This window comes from Spermophilus citellus (assembly GCF_964194105.1).
Source record: "Spermophilus citellus genome assembly, chromosome: 13".
NCBI lineage: Eukaryota > Metazoa > Chordata > Mammalia > Rodentia > Sciuridae > Spermophilus > Spermophilus citellus.
Window position 1 is genome coordinate 95,888,770 of NC_138193.1, and position 20,428 is coordinate 95,909,197.

At 52.0% G+C, this 20,428-nt stretch overlaps 1 protein-coding gene across 1 annotated transcript in view; it reads right to left on the reverse strand.

Annotated features, from left to right (window-relative positions):
* KCNK3 (potassium two pore domain channel subfamily K member 3) overlaps positions 1 to 16,868 on the reverse strand; it is a 35,973-nt gene extending 19,105 nt beyond the window's left edge. The window contains exon 1 of the mRNA XM_081264101.1: positions 16,410 to 16,868. Coding sequence (XP_081120227.1) covers positions 16,410 to 16,692 — 283 coding nt within the window. The 5' untranslated portion in view covers positions 16,693 to 16,868. The remainder of the gene's footprint in view (positions 1 to 16,409) is intronic.
* Between the last annotated feature and the right edge of the window lie 3,560 nt (positions 16,869 to 20,428).

Consider the following 20,428-nt stretch of genomic DNA (forward strand, 5'->3'; position numbering starts at 1 on the left):
GAATCAAGTGACCAAGGTTTCAGCCATTCCTGGTCGGCATCCTTGGGGACGCTGCCCTTCATACAGAGACCGGGAGGCAGATACCCCTCCCCTTCCCAATGACCTCTGCCAGGCCACTTGCCTTCCCAGCTCTTCAGCCACACTGCTTCTCACCGGCCACAGTCAGACAACAGGTGGGCCCAGCCAGGGTCGAATACGAGAGTGACTTCCCGACTCCTGTGGCTTATAGAGGCTGCCCATTTATGCATTGGTGTCCTTAGCTTGTGTTTTATGGTGCCAAGAGCTCCAAGCTCAGCAACCTCTCCAGAGACCCAGGCAGCCTCCCTGGGTCCCAGGCGGCCTCCCCAGGACCAGCTCTCTCTAGTCACTGCTTACAGTACTGTCTGCCTCCCCTCCTCCTCCCAGCCCCACTGGCAATGTAGAATCCAGGCAGGCTGGCTTTCTCTGCACTTGACTTTATTCAAATGATTAAATGCCTCTGTCACTGGTCCTCCTCCCCAATTCAAAACAATACTCGCTAACATTTACACAGCGCTTACTACGTGCCAGGCACCGCTCTGAGCAAGCTGATATATGCACCTCGTTTAATCCTCAAACAACCCTATTCAGTAGGGACTATTATTATCCCCATTTAAAGACGTAGGAACTGAGCCACAGAGAGGTCAAGTACTTGTTCAAGGTCACACAGTAAGCACATGGCAGAGCTGGGCTCTCCCCAGTACTGTCCCTGACTATTTCCATGTGAGTTTGGCCAGTAGGGAAATGCGAAGGCAGGTCTCTGGGTAGATGGGGAGGGATGAATGAGAGCAGAGGAGCTCTCACAGATGGGGGCACTCTTCCAGGGAAGAAGATGAGCCTGGGAGGGGTCTCGTGGGAGAGTAGGAGGCAGCCTGGTCTATGGGAGTTAATCATGTTCCCTATGCTTACGCACCATTTCCGTTTGTGGTTCACTCTTGAGTGTTTTGACAAAGAGTGAGGCAAGTGTCACTATTGCTCATCTCAGTGAGAAACGAGGAGGCTGAGCTCCCAGGGAAGGTGACTCGGTCAAGGTCATGTAATGTCTGACATGGGACCTTCCCAGGGTCTTCTGCTGTGGGCCTACCTGCTGCCCCAGGCTGGGGCCCTGGTTTCTGCATAGCAGGAACCTTCTTTGAGCCATCCAGAGAGGGGCTGGTTAACTCTGGTCCTTAGGAGGGGACCTGGGGAAAGGGGCCCATCTTGCCCTGCTCATTCCTGGTCCTAACTGGAACAGGCACCTGGGAAGGGCAGCCAGCCAGGCACGTGCCACTGTTACTTTAAAAATAAACCGTGGAAGAATGAAGCTTAAAAATAACCCTGGAGATGTGTGAGGAACTAATTACTACTGCAGTCCCCTGTCAGGACTGCAGGGTGCAGCTGGGCCTCCATGGTATCTGGGTGTTGAGTCCCCTCTGCTTGTCTCTTCCAGTTGGAAGCCAGGTACCCAGCCCTTCCAGGGTAGCTGGTGGCAGATGGGGGTCTCACAACCCCAAGAGTCAGAGCCAGAGGCATCTCTTGGCATCCAGGGTGACATTCCTCAACTCAGAGATCAGGACATGAGGCAGGATAGACAGGATGTGACCAGGCAGGGCAGGGCAGGGCAGCATTGGGCCTGCAGAGAGCTCAAGTCCCCCAGCTCCTACCAGATTTTTCTTTCTTGACCCCACATTGTTTCTGGGTATCTTCCCACCACGACTTCCCACTGCAATCACCTTGGCTCCAAAAGAAACTCTGAGGTCCTGAGCCCCCACCTTCTCTAATGCTCTGCCTGCCACTTCTCAGCTACAACATTCTCTTGAGAAGGACTTTGAGGTCCTTGATCCACTTGGATGACTACAGAGGCCCTCTGGCTTCCCACTCCTGGCTGCCTCCAGACTCAGTGCTCAGTGCTGGGCTGGAGCTGGACCGAAGCTTAGCCAGACCCTCTTCTCCAGAGAGCAGGCAGGGAGCTGGCTAACACTCCTGTCCTGCAGGCCCAGGTTCCCTCAAGGCTCTTGGAAGCTCATGCAGCCCCCATCTTTTGCAGAGATTACGGGAACATCCTGCAGCAGCAGGGAGGGCAGGACGTGGGGGCCCAGCTGAAGATGCAGCTGAAGACAGGCGCACAGGGATCAAAGAAAAAAAAGAGCTTTCCCAGAGGAGGGAGGCAGAGGCCAAGACTGCTGGGAGCTGACAGGAGTGATCAAAGGACAAGGAGGATGGGGAGGTGGGGAGCTGCAGGCTGGCAGGATTGCAGGGGAGAGGGCTACTGGAGGAAGGTCAGGGCTGCAAGTCAGACAGAGCTAGCCTGGGATTCCCGGCTGGGTGCCCTGAGCCCACAACCTGGCTGGCCTAGAACTTCATTTGCATAATGGATATAATGATAACTACGTCTGGGGCTCTGTGGGAGATCTGTGATGCACATGTGGAAAGGCCAGCAAACGGAAGGATGATGTTGGTTCTCTTGCCTGCCTCTCCTGGAACCTGGTCCCTCTGTTCCAACAAGAACAGAAGCCCCTGTGCAGCTACCAGCAAGAACAGAGAACCCCTGTGCAGCCACCTCCTTCCTTGGCACCTGGAACAAGCTGTCAAATGCAACACTGTTTTCATGGCCAATGTCTCTGTTGACCAGTGTGTTGCCAAATCCACTGGCTGCTCCTCTATGGTCATCTGATTTGACCTCCCAGCTGCAGCTGGCACAGTGGACTGTTCCCTCTCTTGGAACACTCCTTCTGGTCTCTGGGACACCGATGTTGCCAGGTACCTCCCTATCTCCTTCCTTGCTTGACCTCTCACTATGGGAAGAAGGGCTGGGCACTCTGCTCTATTGACACCTATCCCCTCTCCCCAGGAACCTTGTCTAGCACATAAATTTCACTACCAATTTTCTAATTCCTGAGTTTATGTATTTATTTTTTATGGTACTGGGGTGCTCTATCACTGAACTATATCCTCAGCCCTTTTTCTTTTTAATTTTGAGACAGCATCTTGCTAAATTGCCCGGGCTGGCCTCAAACTTGTGATCTTCCTGCCTTAGCCTCTTGAGTCGCTGGAATTATAGGATATGCCACCCTGCCAGGATAACCCCCAAGTTTATATCTTAGCATTGTCTTCTGCCTTGAGCTGCAGACTTGTCTATCCAACTGCCTTTATGGGTTCATCAAGAGCATCTCAAAATCAACCTGAACATCTAAAACAGGAATTTTGAACCTCTTCACAAAAACTGTTACTCTCCAGGTTCCATTTTTCCATCTAGTAAATGCTTTTCCTCCACCTAGGTGCTCAGGTCAAAGATCCAGGACTATCCTTGATTATTCTCTTCCCCACACTCTCACAGATATCTCCCCCCCTCCTCTCCCGGAACACATGCATCTTACCCATCAGTGGGTCCTGTCCACTCTGCTCGTAAAACAGCCTCAATTTGTCCACACTCTCCACCTCCCCACCATCTGTCCAAACTACGATTGTCCTCTCTTATGGGCTATGTACTGCAGTCTGGGAAACCCTGCTATCCCTCTTGTACTGTGTCCACCTGAGCATCTAGAGTGATCTTGTGAACATTTAAGTTGAATCATGTCACAGTCCTTCCGATGGTGCTATGGTCTGAAGTGTCCTCCCAAGTTCCTAGGTTGAAACTAATCACCAGTGTGATGGTATCAGGAAGTGAGCCTTTGAGAGGTGGAGCCCTCATGAGTGGGACTATTGTCCTTATAGAAGAGGTTCCACGAGGCTGCCTTGACCCTTCCACCATGTGAGGATGCAGCTAGATGGTGCCATTTCTAAACAGGGAAGTAGACCCTCACCAGATACTGGAACTTGCCAGCAGCTTCGTTTAGCTTCCCCGCCTCTAGAACCAAGAGAAATTATTTTTCGTTGTTTTAAGTTACTTGGCTTATGGTGTTTGGTTATAGCACCTTGAACATACTAAGCCAAGTGACTTCCACTGTAGTTAGAATAAAATCCATACAGCCTCCATGGCCCTGAGGATCTAGCCACCTCCTCTCCAGATCTTCACTCGAAGGCTGTAGCCATACTGCTCTTTCTGCTCCTGTTCCTCAAATTCCTCAACTGCAGCTTCCCTGCAGACTTATGCATTAGTTGTCCCCCTGCCTGGAGGCTCCTCCCCATCTTTGCATTGCCAAGTGCCCTCTTTGGCAGGCGGTTTTTCCAGATCACTGTAGTGAGTGACCTCTAGTTGCCCATCTCTTCCTTCCTTCCTTCTCTACCATATCCCCTGGCTTTCCTGTCTCCTGGTGTGTCCTACCATTGACATTTGTTGTTTATCTGTTACAATATGGTTTTGTTTATGGACTTTCTACATTCCCTGAAATATAAGCATCAGGAGAACAGGGGCTACCATTTTCCCCCTGTGAGTCCCTGAGGCCCAGGATGGTGCCTGACACATGGAAGATGCTTGAAATAATCAGGTGAAGGAGAAAACAACCATGCAGGTGCCTGAGAGGGGTGGAGAGAGTCAGGGACTTGCTTTGTTAGGAACTGCTCTGGGGCTGGGGAAGCCACTCCCCATATCCTCACGTGTGTCTCCTTTCTCATCTTGAAGAGAGAAGAGCCTCCAGGAAGGGGGACAGTGCTCAAGGAATCCAAAGGACTCAGGATGTCCATGCATGGCCACCTGAGGCCTTATTCTGCAGGAGTGGCCAATGTCAGTCCCTCAAATGCTCACCATCCTCGTCTAAGAATATTCTGAGATAACAAACCACTGTCCTAATCCCTGGCCCTTCAGAGATCTAATAGGCCACTTGTCCAGGTATAATGTTGAAGGCTGGTCTGTGAGCAGGATATCAGCTCCCAGGGCCCTGGAGCCTCAGAGTAGGCCCTGCATCTGTGCACATCCTGGGTTTGCTCAGTCTGAGAAGTTGCTGCTGCAGCCTCGCTCCTCGCTCCAGGGTCAGCCTGCACTCAGCACCAGCACTCCCTCTGCCCTCCAGCTCAGGGGCTAATGAGGGAGCTGCCAGCCTGCAGCCCACCCTTCCCCATCCCTTCCCCTTCTGATGGGAGGTTCCTGCATTCCAGCACCCCAGGGGCTGGAGCAGTGTCCTAGCTCTGCTGATAAGCAGGACCTTGGCCACAGTCAGAAATGCTCTCTTTCCAGAACATCGTGACTTGGCAGTCATATCCAGATCTCTGTTCTTGGGACTGGCCACGGAGGAAGTCCCTCCAGGGTCCGGACAATATGGGGTGAAGTCGGGACAAGAGCATAATTCATAATATTGTGCTTCCTAGGACGGAGTGGGAGGGAAGGTCAAGCTAGATCCAGTGGAGAACATCTGAACTAAGGGGCATCACCAGACCAACCCCTCACAGGCAAAGCCAAGTTCAGGTCTGACTTGCTCCAGGAACAGAGAAACAGTGGAGGGGACCAGGTCCCCCACTTTCCTTAGCTTAGCTACACTAAGTCAAATCCTCTTTCAGCTCCCAGAAAGAACTGGTAACCTGCCTCTATGGGTCTACTGTCGACCCTGGGACAGCAGGAAATGAGTACTCAGATCTCTGGGGCACTGAGCGAGGTGCTCCAAGAGGAGGAGGGCTGCAAATGAGTTGAATTCTAGGTTCTCTCTCATTCTTTCTCTGGCACCAACCGGAGGAGGACCAAGTACAAGAGGGGACCCTGCTCCAGAGCCCTGGGTCTCACTCTGTCTGACTCTCAGTGTGGAAAACCCATGGTTCTGAGCCATGAAGATGGGGTCATGTGGGTCAGTCTAGTGCAAGCCATCTGACTTGTTCCTCAACAGGGGAGACTCTCCACAGGTTGAGAGCAGTCTGAGAGCCTCAGCCATGGTGGGGACACTGCTTGTCCTCAGGTCCTCCACTGAGTGCCCGGGGGGAGGGCAAATGTGACCTGTTCCTGGAGCCACCCACTAACTCCTGATGACTTTGCCACCTGGCTCACCCAGGAGCTTTGGCTTTGAATTAGTGAAGATTCTTCCTCAGCCACCCTCTGAATGTTTCTGAGATGCCAAGGAAATCCAGAAAGCACAGGTCTGTGGCTGGCAGGTGTCCCAGCCTCCCAAGGACAGAATGTTGGTCCTAACAAGCTCTCGTCTCCCCTGCACTTTCCACCTGGCTGCAGCTTCCCATCACCTGGGGAGTTTTAAACTTGACTTTCTTGGGTTTTTGCTCTAGCTCTAGTGAATGAACTCCTGGGGGCAGGGCCCTAATACCCATGGTTCTATTTGCTACTGTTCTGGTTGCTACAATCTTCCTACCAAGCATGACGGGGACATCTTACTTGTCGGTGACCCCCCCCCCCATACTGCCCCCATACTAGGGAGTATGTTAGTTGCTCAACTCACTCCCAACAAGGCCCCCTAATGACCCCTCTTAAGAACTGTCACTCAGGTTCCCACTTTGCTGGGGGGTGGGGATGGTATTAACAAATGTATTTCTAAGACACCTGCCCTTTTTGCCTTCTGTAGGCTGATGCGCATCTCTACAATGTCCCTATACCCACATCATGGAAGAGACCCCCAGCCTCTGCCCAGAGGCGAGAGCAATTGCATTCTGGGGAAAGGGCTTAGTTAGAAGGTTGGATGTTCTGGATTTCAACTTGACCCCTGCCTCACATATACTTTATCTGGCTCACAGGAAGTGACCCTCTTCTTTCATGTCCAGTTCTCTATTGGCAAAGTAGGAATAAGGATGCCTACACCTTGGGGTTGACGGGGATTTAGGAGAGGTACTATATGACCAAATGCTGTGCATGTGGGTTACAGCCCTGTTGTGCCACTTGCCAGCAGCAGCAATCAAGTACTGATTCCCCTAGCCTCAGTTCCCTATCTTTAAAATAGAGATTGGAGTACAGCCTCCCTCCTGGGGTGGCTGTGAGGGTTGGATGAGGTACTACATATAAAGATGGCAACCCAGAGTAACCACCCAATGAATGGCAGTCTTGGGTCATGACTGTGGAAACCGAGGCAGGCTCCATGAGCACTGGCTGCTTCACATCAGGTCTAAGAGTTGAATGGAACAGCCAGGGAGAGAGCCATCTTTTGCACTGATCAGAGGCTGGGCCCTGCCTGGAACTGCTTGTCCCTTGTTGTTGGCTCCAGGCCTCATGGGAGACTTTTGCAGGGGCAAGAGCACTAGACCCTGTCCTGGAGGAGGGCCACCCCTGTCTGGGAGACTATTATCGCTCTCTCCAGGCTGCTCCACAGGACCTACAGTTCAGATCTCTGGAGAAACCGCCCCCTGATGGTCCTATGGCCGACAAGCTGGAATGTGACTCTCTGGATGTGTCTGAGATGGTCATTTCTGAATTGGAGCTGTGGTCAGGAGAGGCCCTGCACATTCCTGAAAAGGGACAATGAGTCCACACCAGGCTTTGGAATCTGAAGCAGAAATCTAGCAAGGGATGCCTGGAGTCCAGAAGTGTAGACTTGGGAGAGGGTGTGTGGTAGAGGAAGGGGTCTGAGACAGGAACTTGGAGTTGCCCTGCAGAAAATATCTACACTGTTTTGAGTGACAACGTCCTGCCTGCAGCTCAGTGTCACCATCCAGGGGCTCCTGCACACCATCGATAAGGCTGTTTGGTCTGAGCTCCAGAGGGACCTTTGACCTAGAAAAGGAAATGAGCAGGGGAGGGAGGGCAAGTGCTCCTTGAGGGCTGGTGCCGGCTGCTGGGTGATCAGGGTGAGGGGGAAAGCGAGCAATCAGGATTCAGGTCTCCATAATCCACTGGTTTAACTGGATTTGGGAGCAGCCTCTTGTAGGATCCAGGTGAGAGAACACAGGTTGTCTCTGTCACTTCTCATTTCCAGGGCTTATCAACTCTAGTCCAGCACCAGAACCCAGACCCCTGCAGGGTCTGCTCCTGGCCACCTTTCCCTGGGCACACTTAGACCCTCCCAGCCTCTCTTGTGCATCCCCTTCTCTGAAACTTACACTGCTAATTGTCACCCACTGAGATCATCACCTGCTCACCATAGAGGCCTGACTCAAACTCCACCTGCCCCCGAGAAACCTCTTCACACCTCTCTTTTAAGTTGTTTCACTTGGATTTAGCACATATACCAGTTGTGCTTTTCAAGATTCCGCTAGACCCAAGGCTTCCCGGGAAAGGACTGGAGTCTCCATTGTCTATTCTCTTGGGGACTAGCATAGTCCTTGGTGTACAGGCGACTGCAGGTGAACTTGATGATTTTTTGGTAGAGTGACCTGAAATGAAGGCAAAAGCCAGTTTTATTTGGAAGGTGACCCAGAGGGTCTGGGAGTCCCAGGACAGCCCTGAGTTCAACTCTGGGTGATCCAATTTACCAGGATGCTCCTCTGAAGATCAAGAAATCAAGGCATCTCAGGGCTTGAAAGAAGCTTAAAAACTGATTATTGTAACCTTCAGTCCAATACACATGCAGTGTTATGGTTTTTATGATGTGTTGACTAGGCTGGGATAGAGCCCCTAGATATTCAAACCCTCATCTAGGTATTGCTCTAAAGGCATTTTGTAGATGTGATTGAAGTCCACAATCAGTTGACTTCAGGTAAGGGGGCACAGGTTGGCTCTAGATTAGAATCCAGGGTAATCTCAACAGATTTTCCTAGACAATCCACATAGGTCTGATTCAACCAGCTAAAAGACCAATGAAAGAATAACTCTTTCTGTGGACAGCAATGTCAGCCCTGGAGAGAGTCATGGCCTGCTCTTTTTGATGTCCTGCTTTGTGGAATTTGGACTTGCCTCGCCTGCTCTACCATCCTCAACACAGTTCCTCCCAGCACATCTCTTTAGGCCTATCTCCTACAGGTTCTGCTTCTCTTGTTGAAGCCTGGCTGATACGGTGACCTCTGCAGCTTGTTCACCCAGGGCATGCTTATATGTTTCCTGTGATGGGGAGCTTACTACCTCTTGAAGCAGCACCATCCATCTTTGGCCAGCCTCAACTTTAACAACTTCTGCCTCAGATTGGACTGAACCAAGTCTTTCCATGAACCCTACCCACAGGTGTGGTTAAACCCTGTGGGTACACCATATCCCTATTTTTCCATCTTAAAATATTCTTTTTCTTAAAACCATAGTCCACACCTCATGTTTTAATCCCAGAAGCCAAGCCTTCAGATTCTTTAGATCCTTGCTACTCAAAATGTGTGCCCTGTTAAGGGCACAAGAAGGGTAAGCCCACGTCTTCTTCAGTTGGTGACTTAGCCACTGTTGTCACTTTGTTACCTTTTTTATAAAATGGGGGTTTAGTTTTATTTTGTATTTTACTTTTTCTTTTTAAAAATGTCAGTAAATATCTGCATTGAGCTAGGGGACAGGGGGACAGAGACCTGGCCAGCTGCCCCATTTTTAAAATTCCTGCCCCTGGAGCTGACCCTTCTCTTTGGGTCCATTTTATTTTTGCTTATAGCCACCATGAATGGGACATGTTCCATCTTGTGCTGCTTTCCCACTTCAAGGTGCCATTTGGAGGGGAGGGGATCTGCTTCCTGCTGTGACAAGACTCTGGAATTCTGACTCTATTGCTTTATGATTTGATAAATGTGTGGTATCAAAAAGCTTGAAATGTAGGATGATAATACATGGCTGTTTATGTTTTTGGAATATTTGCATCAATTACAATTAATTAATAAAACTATGTTTTAAGCACCCCCCCCCCCACACACACACACAAAGCGTGCTTTGGATCTATAGCATCAATGGTGCTTGAGAACTTGGTAGACATGCAGAATCTCTTGCCTGGTCCCAGATCTATGGATTAAAAATTTGCATTTAAACAAGTCACTCTCTCTGGATGACCCTTTGAGATGCATTAACTTAGGGAATTCCACTTGCTAAGCCCTAACTCCATATGGAAGAGAAGACTGAGGCCTGAGGCTCACCAGGGAGGTGTCTGCTCCTCCTGTGATCACAGGGGCACAGGGTGGAGTTTGTCTAAGGCCACTTAGCGGGACAGAAAGAACCCAGCGTCTAGCACCAAGGCTAGGTTCCTGTCTCCCATTTGTGGCAACCATGAACTCCCTCATTAAGAAGGTTTTGCTGGGTCACTGGATGATGCAGGATGGGGAAATAAGGATGGTAAAGGAGGGACCAGCCTTTACGAAGGGCGAGATGGGAGGTGTGCCCCAGCTGGGCAGGGATCCCAGACACAGAGAGGCCCGTGGGCCAGGACACCTCTTTTGTTGTAGGCAGCTGCTGAGGCAGCTCTAGTCAATGAGCAAGTGAAGCTGTGACCTACTGCCTTAGCCAGGGGCTGGGTGACTCCAGGCAAGGGGCAGGTCTCTGGGAGCCCTCTGGGAGCCCTGGGTCTGGGCAGTTTCTGGACAACACAGGAGGGTGCACAGACCGGGAGGCAGCAGCTGGCACTGGACTGCTCTTTGCACTGCCAGACAGGCATTTGTCATGTGGCTCTCTGAGGACTAGAGGCTATTGGAAGGGTCAGGGAACAGACTCCAAGCCTGGCTCTGATGATAATTGTAAGTGTGGCCCTCAGTACGCCCCTTTTCCAGGCTGGTCTACACTGAGAGTTCTGAAGCTAAAATTCTGCTGTGTCTTTGGGCTAAATGCTCTATGAATAGTGCAAGTGCCTCTGCTAAACCCTGGTTCCCATCCTTCATCGCTGGCTACATCCATGTAGAAGGAATCACAGAGGCTTCCTGGAGAGTGGGGGGGGGGGAATAACTCCGTGAAAAGTTGCTCCCTCCAGGACGGAGCCCACTTCCCTGTGCTCTCATTTGATATCTGCAGGGTTCTGGGCAAATTTCCAAACTTCCCTGAGCAGGGCAGGGTGGGAACACTGGTGATGAGGAGCTCTAGGCAGCACCTGGCCTGTTGCAGGCACATGTCAGTTCCCTGTGGCCAAGGTGGGGATGGAGGGTAGGTGAGCATGGCCGGCCCAGGTCTCTGCTGAAGTTTGCCTATACGGACAAGGGGCTCCGTTAGAGCTTGTTTTTTTCCCTTGCTGCTGGCTGACGACAGGGAAATCATTTTTACATTTTTTTAAATTACAAAATCAACTCAGAGATTCACCGTTTGTGCTGCCAGCTGAAAGCTGTTTATAGTGGTGATTTGCACTACATTCATCTGTGCTTGTTTATGTTTTCTTTGAAAATACTTATTGTGTTTGTCCTGTCCCCACTGTGGACAGGCGTGTGTCTTCTATTTTTGTTCTATTCTTATCCCCACTATCTGCATGCCTCCGGGCTTCCACCATGATGTGTGAGGACTGGACACGCAGGCAGGAGGCATGGCAGGGCCAGAAGGCCAAATACACCCACTTTGTAGATAAGGAAACTGAGGGTTAGAGAGGACAGCAACTGAGCTATGTGGGATTAGAACTTTTGCCTCCTTGCTCCAATCCAGTGTAGGTTCTCTTACTCCAAGGAATCTCTCTCTCCCTAACTAGTTTTCTTCAGGGTCTACTTGCTGGGAGTGGGAGGAGCTGCCCCTGAGCCTGGACATCAGGCATGGGAGAGGAACTGGGGAACTTAGGGTGGGGGAGTGGGATTGGGAGTATAAGGGAAAGAGATGTGGCAGCTTCCTGGTCCTCAACTCCAGTGTCCCTACCTCTTAGAAAGGAGCAGAGGTAGCTTCCGCCATGGTGACCCTGAGGAGATAGAGCAGTTCCCTCCAAGGGGAAGTAATAAAGCATGAACAATAATATTAATATAATAATAAATGCAGATACCATTTATTAAGTGCCCATTATGTACCAGATACTTTCTTTGCATGGTGCCATTTAATCCGGGGAGGCAGATGTTGTTATTTCTATTTTATCACTGACGAAACAAACTCCAAGAAACTAAATAACTTGTCCAAGGCAGGGTGGGGGTGAGGAGTAGGTTGAGAGGACACCAGGGACACTGGCTTCCAGGTTCGTGCTCACGTTCCTACACCACCCTGCAGAAAGGCGTGTGGGGTAAAGCAGAGTGGCTGGCCCTCAGGCATGGAGGATGGAAGTGCTGAGTGGGTACTGAGGCTACGCCAGCTGGGTTGCCCCTCTGTCCCCTGGAGGGTCCAGAGAGGACTCTGAATAGTGGGGGCTGAGGCCTCGGTGCTGAGAGAGATGAGGGTATCAGGGGAGTCGTGGTACTGAGAGTTCCACTCTGGGCACCCAAAGGCCTGCATTCTAACCAGGACTGTGCCTTCATTTGCTGGTGACTATGCTGAGTATTTGGATGATGGCTAATATCTCTCTCTTTTATTAAAGGGTTCTAGGATTTGGAGAATGGAAGGTCACTTCTGGACTTTCCTCCTTTTGAAAGGTGTAAAAAATTCACATTCCCTGATGATTCACTTGTTTGAACTCTCAGACGCAGGATGCCCTGGACCTGTGGCAAGCTTTAAGTCTGTGCTCACCTGGGGACAGGCTGGAAGCTGAGGGAGGGGCAGGACAGAGCTCCTGTCCAGCTCCAACCAGTGATGGATCACCTGGTCTCTTGTTGCCTTAGAGCCCCAAGGATTCCCAGTCTTGCAGTGGGAGAACAGGCACCTGTGAGTCTGTGGAAGACTCAGGGAGGGCCTGGTGCTGGGCACAGCTCTGGCACATGGTCTGGTTTGGTCAGGGGCCAGGCTGCAGGGGAGCAGCAGACTGGCTGTATGATGCTAGAGCAAGAGGCTCCCTCCTTCCGGGTGCTTTACCAGGGAACGGTCCAGCTTTGGCTCCTCAGCGCCTGGAGACACAAGGGTCTGGCTGGATTCTTGAGGTGGAACAAGAACTGGTGAAAAATCCAGGGCATGAGAGTCAGAGAGGCCCATTGAGTCTGGGCAGGTGCCTCATTTCCAGCCTGGAGGCTGTGGGAAACTCATTTCTATGCAGAGCCCGTGGTTCCTCAGCTGAAAACTGGGGGTAATAATGCCCATCTTGGAAGGTTGGTGAGAATTAAATGAATGGATACAAATTAAGTGTCCGGAAGAGCCTGCCAAAGAGTCAATAATAAATGGAGGCTGCCATTATTATTGTTGTGCTGTTGCTGTTAATAAAATAACAGGGCTGGGGCTGGAGCTCAGTGGTGGAGGGCTTAATCTAGCATACGTGAAGCCCTGGGTTCCATGCCTAGTACTCAAAAAATAAGTAAATAAGCAATGAAACAGATAAAGAAGCATCCTGAAAAAGTGGAAGGGGCAGGGGTCTGAGAGTCAGATTTTGCCCTCGCCCCCCCCCCCACTACTCTGTGTCTCTTTTCACCCCTCTGATTCCTATCTGTAAGAAGAGGGGGTGGTACCAGCTGATCCCCAGACCCCTTCCTGCTCTGACAGCCCCTGGCTATGAATAGACCAAGCTGGGGCACTGGAGGAGTTTGATGACTCAACAGCTAGGGAGGGTAAGGTTTCCCAAGGAAAGAGTTTCCATTTGTGTTTGGTGAACTTGGAGAACAACAAAGGAAGGGTTTCCTGGCTGGGAGGCCAGGGATGAGGGAGCGGGAGGAACCCTCGAAGCCAGTGGAGACTGTGACTAACCAGGTGAATGACTAAGTCCGGCCAGGCTGACCTTCAACCAATCAGGGATGCCTATGAGCACCCTGCAAGCTGGCATCACCCAGCACACTGTGGCTCTGCCAGGCCCAGCTGAGTCTGGGCTTCACAGCATATGGAGGCAAAGGAAGCAGCCAAGAGGCCAGCAGGGAAAAAGCACCAGGCTGGAGTCAGAAGACCCAGCTTCCGGCTCTGACTCTGCTGCTCACCAGCTGGGTGGCTCCAGGGGGTCCTCTTCTCTGACCTGACCTCCCCCCAGCTTCATCTGTACAAGGGAGATAACAGTATCTGCCCTGGCAACTTCACCAAGTGGTGAAGGCTGAGAACCAATCACGAGATGAAAACACTGTGATCACTAAGATACCAGATTAATGGTAGTTTCTGTCATTATTCCATTCCTATGGGACTCCCCATGAGAGTTCCCAAAACAGGTGTACAGGGGCTGCTGCTCTTGGGTTTTGGGTAAGGGTCACTTTAATAGCAATCCAACACAAGGCCTATCACTGCCCACCCAGGTAGGGTTTGCTTAGAGCAGAATCCCTGCAGACAGTTTCCTGCTAGGTGGCATGGTCACAGTGGGAGATGACAAAAAACCTGAGATGGTTAGGCAGGGCAAGGAGTGCCAGTCTGGGGACCCCCAGAACTGGGACGATGGTCTGATGCTGTCTTTCTTCTTGCTCAGCACTGTATAAATAAATAATCGCCGGAACTGCGCTCTGCTTCTAGCCCCAGCTTTTAAGCCTGTCTCTAGGTGAGGACCACAAGCACTTTGGGAAAAAATGGCAAGAATGGAGGAGAAGGGCGGTGCCCTTTCTTTTCTGCATACCTTAGACCCATCAATAACATTTCCTGAGTGCTCACAGCTGCTGGGTACCGAGCTGGAACTGGGAGTACAGCGGTGGGACCTACAAGGCTCTGCTCACTTGGAGATTAATTATAATGTGGTTAAAGAGACAAACACACCTTCTAAAATGTGAATAACCATTCAAATGAGCCTGCACTTGATCTCTCAGGTGGTCTTGATAATAAATCCTGTGGTCATCCACAGCAATGCCTGGGAGGCTTTGCAGAGCAAGTAGGATTTGAGCTGGACCTGGATGGTTAGCTTGGACAAGATAAAGAGAAGACCTAGAAAAGCGCACACTTAATGCATCCTCAGGGGGATAGTCCGGCTGTAGCAGAGAGCAATCATGTAAGTAAGAAATGAGAAATAAAGTCAGATAGAGAGGTTGGAGCCAGGTATAAAGGTTCTTAAAATTGGGATAAAGAGAATGAACTAGATCCTGTGGGCAGTGGGGAATCATGAGGGAGTTTGAGGAGGGAATTGGTTCAGTGGGGCTGTGTTTGGGGAGATTTTTTTCTGGCAGTCCTGTCCAGGTAAGGGTGAATTATTGGGGAGGTCACTGTGGAGCTGGGGACCATGGTCTAAGAAAGAAAGTGGGGCAGCAAGCAAGCACTTAGTGTGGGGAAGACAGAGGGAAAACCTGAGTCCGCTGTTAGTCTGATTCTCCAGACTGCTGAACATCTATTGGAATTCTGGCAGGTGGCAGTGGGTGCGAGAGGACGGACTGCAGACCAAACCTGGTCTGGTCCTTCTCTTGCTCCTCTTTGGGCAGGTCTTTGGTCTCCAGAGAGCTGAAAGCCTTGGAACAGAGTCCTGCAGTGGATAGAAAGTGCCCAGTTCTGCCTTTTACCCCTTTGACTCCTGTTGACTCCCAGGAAAACACTTCCATCTTGTCAGAGGTCACGCCAAATGGCGATGAGCCCCTGGGAACTCAGCCAAGGCAAGGAGGGGGGTCATGGAGAGAAAAAAGATTGGAGAAAGATGGAGGAAACAGTTCCTGGAGGCATCCCAATTGGCTTGAGGGGAAGGTGGGTTTCCAACTTAGAATCTAAGTACATCAGGGCTGGGAAGAGCCCTTGAGATCATTTTGGCCAGACTCTCCATATCTGGACATTAGCCTGAGTCCCAAACAGGGAAAGGTACTTGCCCAAGGTCATACAACCTGTAAGTGATGGAGCTGGGATGGACTTGTAGGGTCTCAGTAAAGGGTAAAGTGTTTAATTCTGTCTGGACCTTTGAGTAGCGCCATCAAGGGCCTGGCTGGAGACTCCTTTCCTGAACATCCATTTGTATGCTTTGCTGTGTGTGTTGTGTGTGCACACACGTGTGTGCAACCTTGTCCTGTGTGTGCCCTGCGTATATCTGTGTCTATGCTGTCAGAGGATCTGGTGTGCATGTGGCCTCCTACACAGTGATCGGCACTGGCTTAGTAAAGAGAACTGGAGCCATTCCTGTGAGGTAACTGTTTTGCTGGGACAGTGGGGAGAGCAAGGCTGGCAGGTCTGGATCTGGCTTCCAGCACCAGCTCTGCTGCCTTAAGAAAATCACATGCACTGGTTGGTGGTGCCCAAACTCCTGGAGTTGGACACACACACACACACACACACACACACACACACACACACCCATACACAACAAGCAGCACTCACAGCCGCAGTTACAGGATGTTCCTGGCACCCAGAGTGGTCGCGAGTGCCGCGGAGTGTCGCCTACCGGCATCTGCACGCCGCCCTGGAGCCAAGCAGGTGTAGACACTCGGGCGTGGAAGCCCATCCGCAGGGACACAGAGGAGTCGCGCGCTCCGGCTGTTCACACTGGGCGCCCTGCCCCAGGGCCTAGCCCGGCCACACCCCTCCTCCTGAGCCTCTGCCAGTCGTTCCTGCCCTTCTCACACACTTCAAATCCCCGGGGGTCCTCGCGTAGCCTGGCGGGGCCAAGTTAGGGCTGGCCTGGCCGGAGATTCGGGTCCTGAGCCAGAAATCAACGCCTTCTCCGAGTGCGGTCCCCACAGAGCAGCCCGGCTGAACGTGGGTGCTGGGAGCGCGCGGTTTGGCGCCCAGCCCCTCTCGCCAGAACCCCCCAGCCGCAGCAGGCTCCCGACAGCCCCGGGTCCCCGCCCGCCGCGCGCAGAGTAGTTACCGATGGTGGTGATGACGGTGATGGCGAAGTAGAAGGAGCCGGCGAAGCGCCACTGCACGCCGGCCTTGTGAGGCTTGAGGCGCAGCACGACGCGCTCGAGCTCCTCGTAGCCACCGTCGCTGAGGTTGTAGCGCGCCCGCAGCTCCTGCTGCCGCAGCTCCAGCCGCTCCCGCTCGATCATCTCGGGCTCGGATTCCAGCGCGTCGAAGACCGCGGCGCCCACCAGCAGGTAGGTGAAGGTGCACACGATGAGCGCCAGCGTGCGCACATTCTGCCGCTTCATCGTTCCCCCCGGGCCGCCGCCGGTCCCCCGGCGCCCCCGGCCCGCGCCCCGGCCGCCGCTGCTGCTGCCCCGGAGGCGGCCTGGGGCATGGCTGCGCTCGCCGCTCTCCGCGCCGGGCTCCCGCTCCGCGCCGCCCCGGCCGCCGCCGCCGCCGCCGCCGCGGCCGCGGAGCTGTCCCTTCAGCACCACCCACCGCCCTCCTCCGCCCGGCCCCGCGCCCGCCCCCGCGCCCGCCCCCAGCCCGCCGGCCGCCTCCTCCCGCCAGCCCTCCCGCCCAGCCAAATAAGGACTGGGGAGCCGCGACGAGGGAGGGGGGCCGGCGAGGGGGAGGAAGGGGGAGCGCGCGGGGAGAGCCCGGGCAGGACACGGGGAGGGAGTGTGGGAGAAGCCGAGCGGGGGGGAGAGGGGAAGAGGGAGAGAGCGAGCGCGCCGGCCCCAGAGCCAGCGAAAAAACTAGACCGGGAAACACAGATAACTACAGAGAGAGGGGGAGACGCAGGGAAGGGGTGTGTGTGACCGAGGAGGCAAAACCAGAGGTAGACACGCAGACCCAGAAAAAGAAGTCGCGGGCAAAGGATAGAAACAAAGCCACAGACTTGAGACTGAGATACCTGGAGAGCTGGAGAGATAAGCAGATGCCACAGAAAGACAGCAAAGCAAGGAAGGGGAAAAGACAGGAGAGCCCCTCCCCCACTGCCCACCCAGATCATAGCATGTTGTCACTGGAAGGGACCTTAGGCTTTGCTGTCTTGCCCCTTATATGGGCAAGGAAACTGAGGCACAGAGGGGTAAGGTACAATTCAGGGCACTCTGTGTGTTGGTGACAGCACTGGGACTCAGCTAAGCTTTCCCTTCCCACAGGCCACACTCCCTCCCCTGCTTGGGGCTCAGGCTGTCTCAGAAACAAGCAGGGCCCAACTAGGGACCTGGGTACACATGAGCCCACACCCAAGGGAGAGCTGCTCTCCGGAAATGGGTCCCTCCCAGCTCTGTTCAGCCTCCAGAACTGGGTGAGGAAACAGGCTAGTAGCTCAGCCCAGTTCTGCTCCTTAGGAGCTTTCAGGCTGTCATGTCATCCATGCTTTTGCCCTGCGCCAGTGTGCCAGGCAGGGCTCTGGGCTGCCAGAGATAGCTTCACTGCCATCTTGGGGCATCCCAGCAGGACAGGGATTTTGGGCCCAGATCAGGTGGCTCGGGACTGGAAGGACTGGAGCAGTTTCCCTGTACCTCAGTATCTTCATTTGTCAACACTGTGACTGTTGTGGTGAAGAGAGACAGGCAGGGGACCTCAGGCGAGGTGTCGCTGCTTCTCTCTGAGCCTTCTGTCTTTATCTCTTCCGTGAGGTGTCATAGCAGATGAGCCCACAGTCCTTGCTCAGCTCCTACAGCTCTGGATGGGCTGAGTGAGCAGAATGATTGGAATGCAAATCCCAGTGCCAAGGAGGGTCAAAAAGTCCTTCATGGGACCCTGGCATAGGCCACACAGACATGGAAGAGGCCCAAGGCCCCTTACTGAGGACAGGCTCGGAAGGCAACCAGCCAGAAGCGAGGCACCATCTGCCACATCCTGGGCCAGCCTGTCACTGCCAGCTACCACATTCCTTCTCCAATGGCACCCAGAAGTGCCACTAACCATTCATTCCACAACCATTCATGCCACAAGTATTCATCAAGCATCTGCCATGTGTTTGGCTAGGTGTGCTATATTTGTTATCTCTAGTCCCCAACTTAGTCCTGAAAGGCAGGTCTACTTATGCTCATGACTATTTTAAAGATGGAGAAACTGAGGCTAAAAGCAATGTAGACAATAACCAAAGGTCACTCAACTCCTCAACTTCCCAGCTTCCCAAGGGTTGGGTACAAGGTAGGCTCTATGCACTTATGATATATTGGGTTTTGGTCATATTCACTCTAGAGACCAGTCCCCCCAAAGTCTATCTTCCTGTGTAAGGGACTTGCTCGACCTGCTTGTCAGAATGAGAATGCAGTGTGTCCAGGGTTTGCTTGTTTCTGGCTGCCAAGCCCGATTGCTGTACAGATGAAAGGTGATAATATGAGTGAAAGAGCTTTGGAAAAAAGAAAAAGCTGTTTGGGGGCAGGGCATTCATTATTAATTATGATAAAGCTCGTTCTTACAGCATTTTGGAACCAGAAAGACCTTTAGAAATAATCTAGTTTAGCCTTCTCATGTTACAGATGAGGAAACTGAGACCCAGGGATGGGGTTGCTGAAAGTTGCACAGTGAGGGAGAGGGAGTAGGCAGAAGCAAGGCTCATGCTCCCTGGCATGCAGCACCCATTATGGATGGGACCAGGAGACCTGTTAGTGGGGAGCACTTAAGACATCCCAGGAGGGTGGCCTGGATCCAATCCTTCCCTCTTCTCCACCATCCTGTCTCTTATGGAATGGGAACCAGAGTGGAGGAGCCATCCTGGCACAGTTTAGGTTTCTGAGTGGCCCCTGGGACTTGAACGTTTGCATGCTCTCTTGACTTGGGTTGGCTTGTGCTCAGAACATAGCAGCCTATCTTACTTCCTTCCATGCAGGACTCCCTGGGTCTGCCCATACTTGCCCAAGGTCAGCCTGTCTCTGCCTCCTGTTTGCTGTGGCATTTGGGGTTCATTGGTTATCTTCCTGTGCCTTAGCTTGCACATCCATAAATTAGGGGGTGGTTAGACCAGGAAATGTGCACCTTTCTTTCATTTAGAACATCTGAGGACCCTCCTGGGTTGCTTACATCTGTTTTCCCAGTTCTCTCAAGAATTAGGCCAAGAAGAGGAATAGCCACTGCTTTGAAGACTGACAGAGTTAAGATCAATAGTCTAGAATTTGTCATTAGTTGCTGTATTTAATTATACACTAAACATTATACATGATTACTTTCCAACTTCATCTTTTACTCCATTTCTCTGTTAGGTTCTAAACACATCTGAGTACTTTAATGCTTCATGTGACTCAAGTGGCTCTCATAAACTGGAATACTGGTAACTCCTTGCCTCTCCCATTTGACTGTCAATCTCTTATTCAGGCTTTAAGACCCAACTCAGAGGCAATTCTCTCCGTGAAGAATTCCCTGGTTGCCTCCCCTTAGAACCACCAGTTCTTTTGTTCTTCTACAGACTCATGGGTAAGCTTCAATTCAGCCTTTCCTCTGCCTAGTAGATTAGATTATCTGGCTCTTTAGTTGTTCTCTTCCACCGGCTCAGTGTTTCTTCCAGGTAGCGACCCTACTTACTCTCTTGCTACTCTTCCCACAGTGCTTTGCACATCAGAGCTGCCCTATATGTTTCCTTGGTACTTAAGTGAAGGTTTGAAGAATCCTGAACTGCTGGGTTCAAAACCAGCAGCATCAGTGGGAGAGGGATGCAGAGGGCTGAGTCTCAGGCAGAAAAGCTCAGCAATCTGCTTCTGTGACTACAGACAGACACTTCTAAAGCTGGAGGAAGCCCTGTCAGAGAGAAGGAAGGTACAGGCAGATATCAGTGTCCCAAAGCCCAAAGAAGCATGTCACACAAAGGAGAGGGTCTTAAACTGGGAGTTCAGAGGCCTGGAGTTCAGTGCCAGTGCTGCTGGAGGCATTGGGAGGGCCATATGGCCCATATGTGCCTCAGTTTCCTTTACTCTGAGAGAAAAGTGTTGACTATGTCAGAAGGTCCCTTCTCATCTGATGATCTGGAATACCAATGAGAGCCCTACTCATTCTACAATGGCTGAGAATGTGGCCTGAAGAATGGAA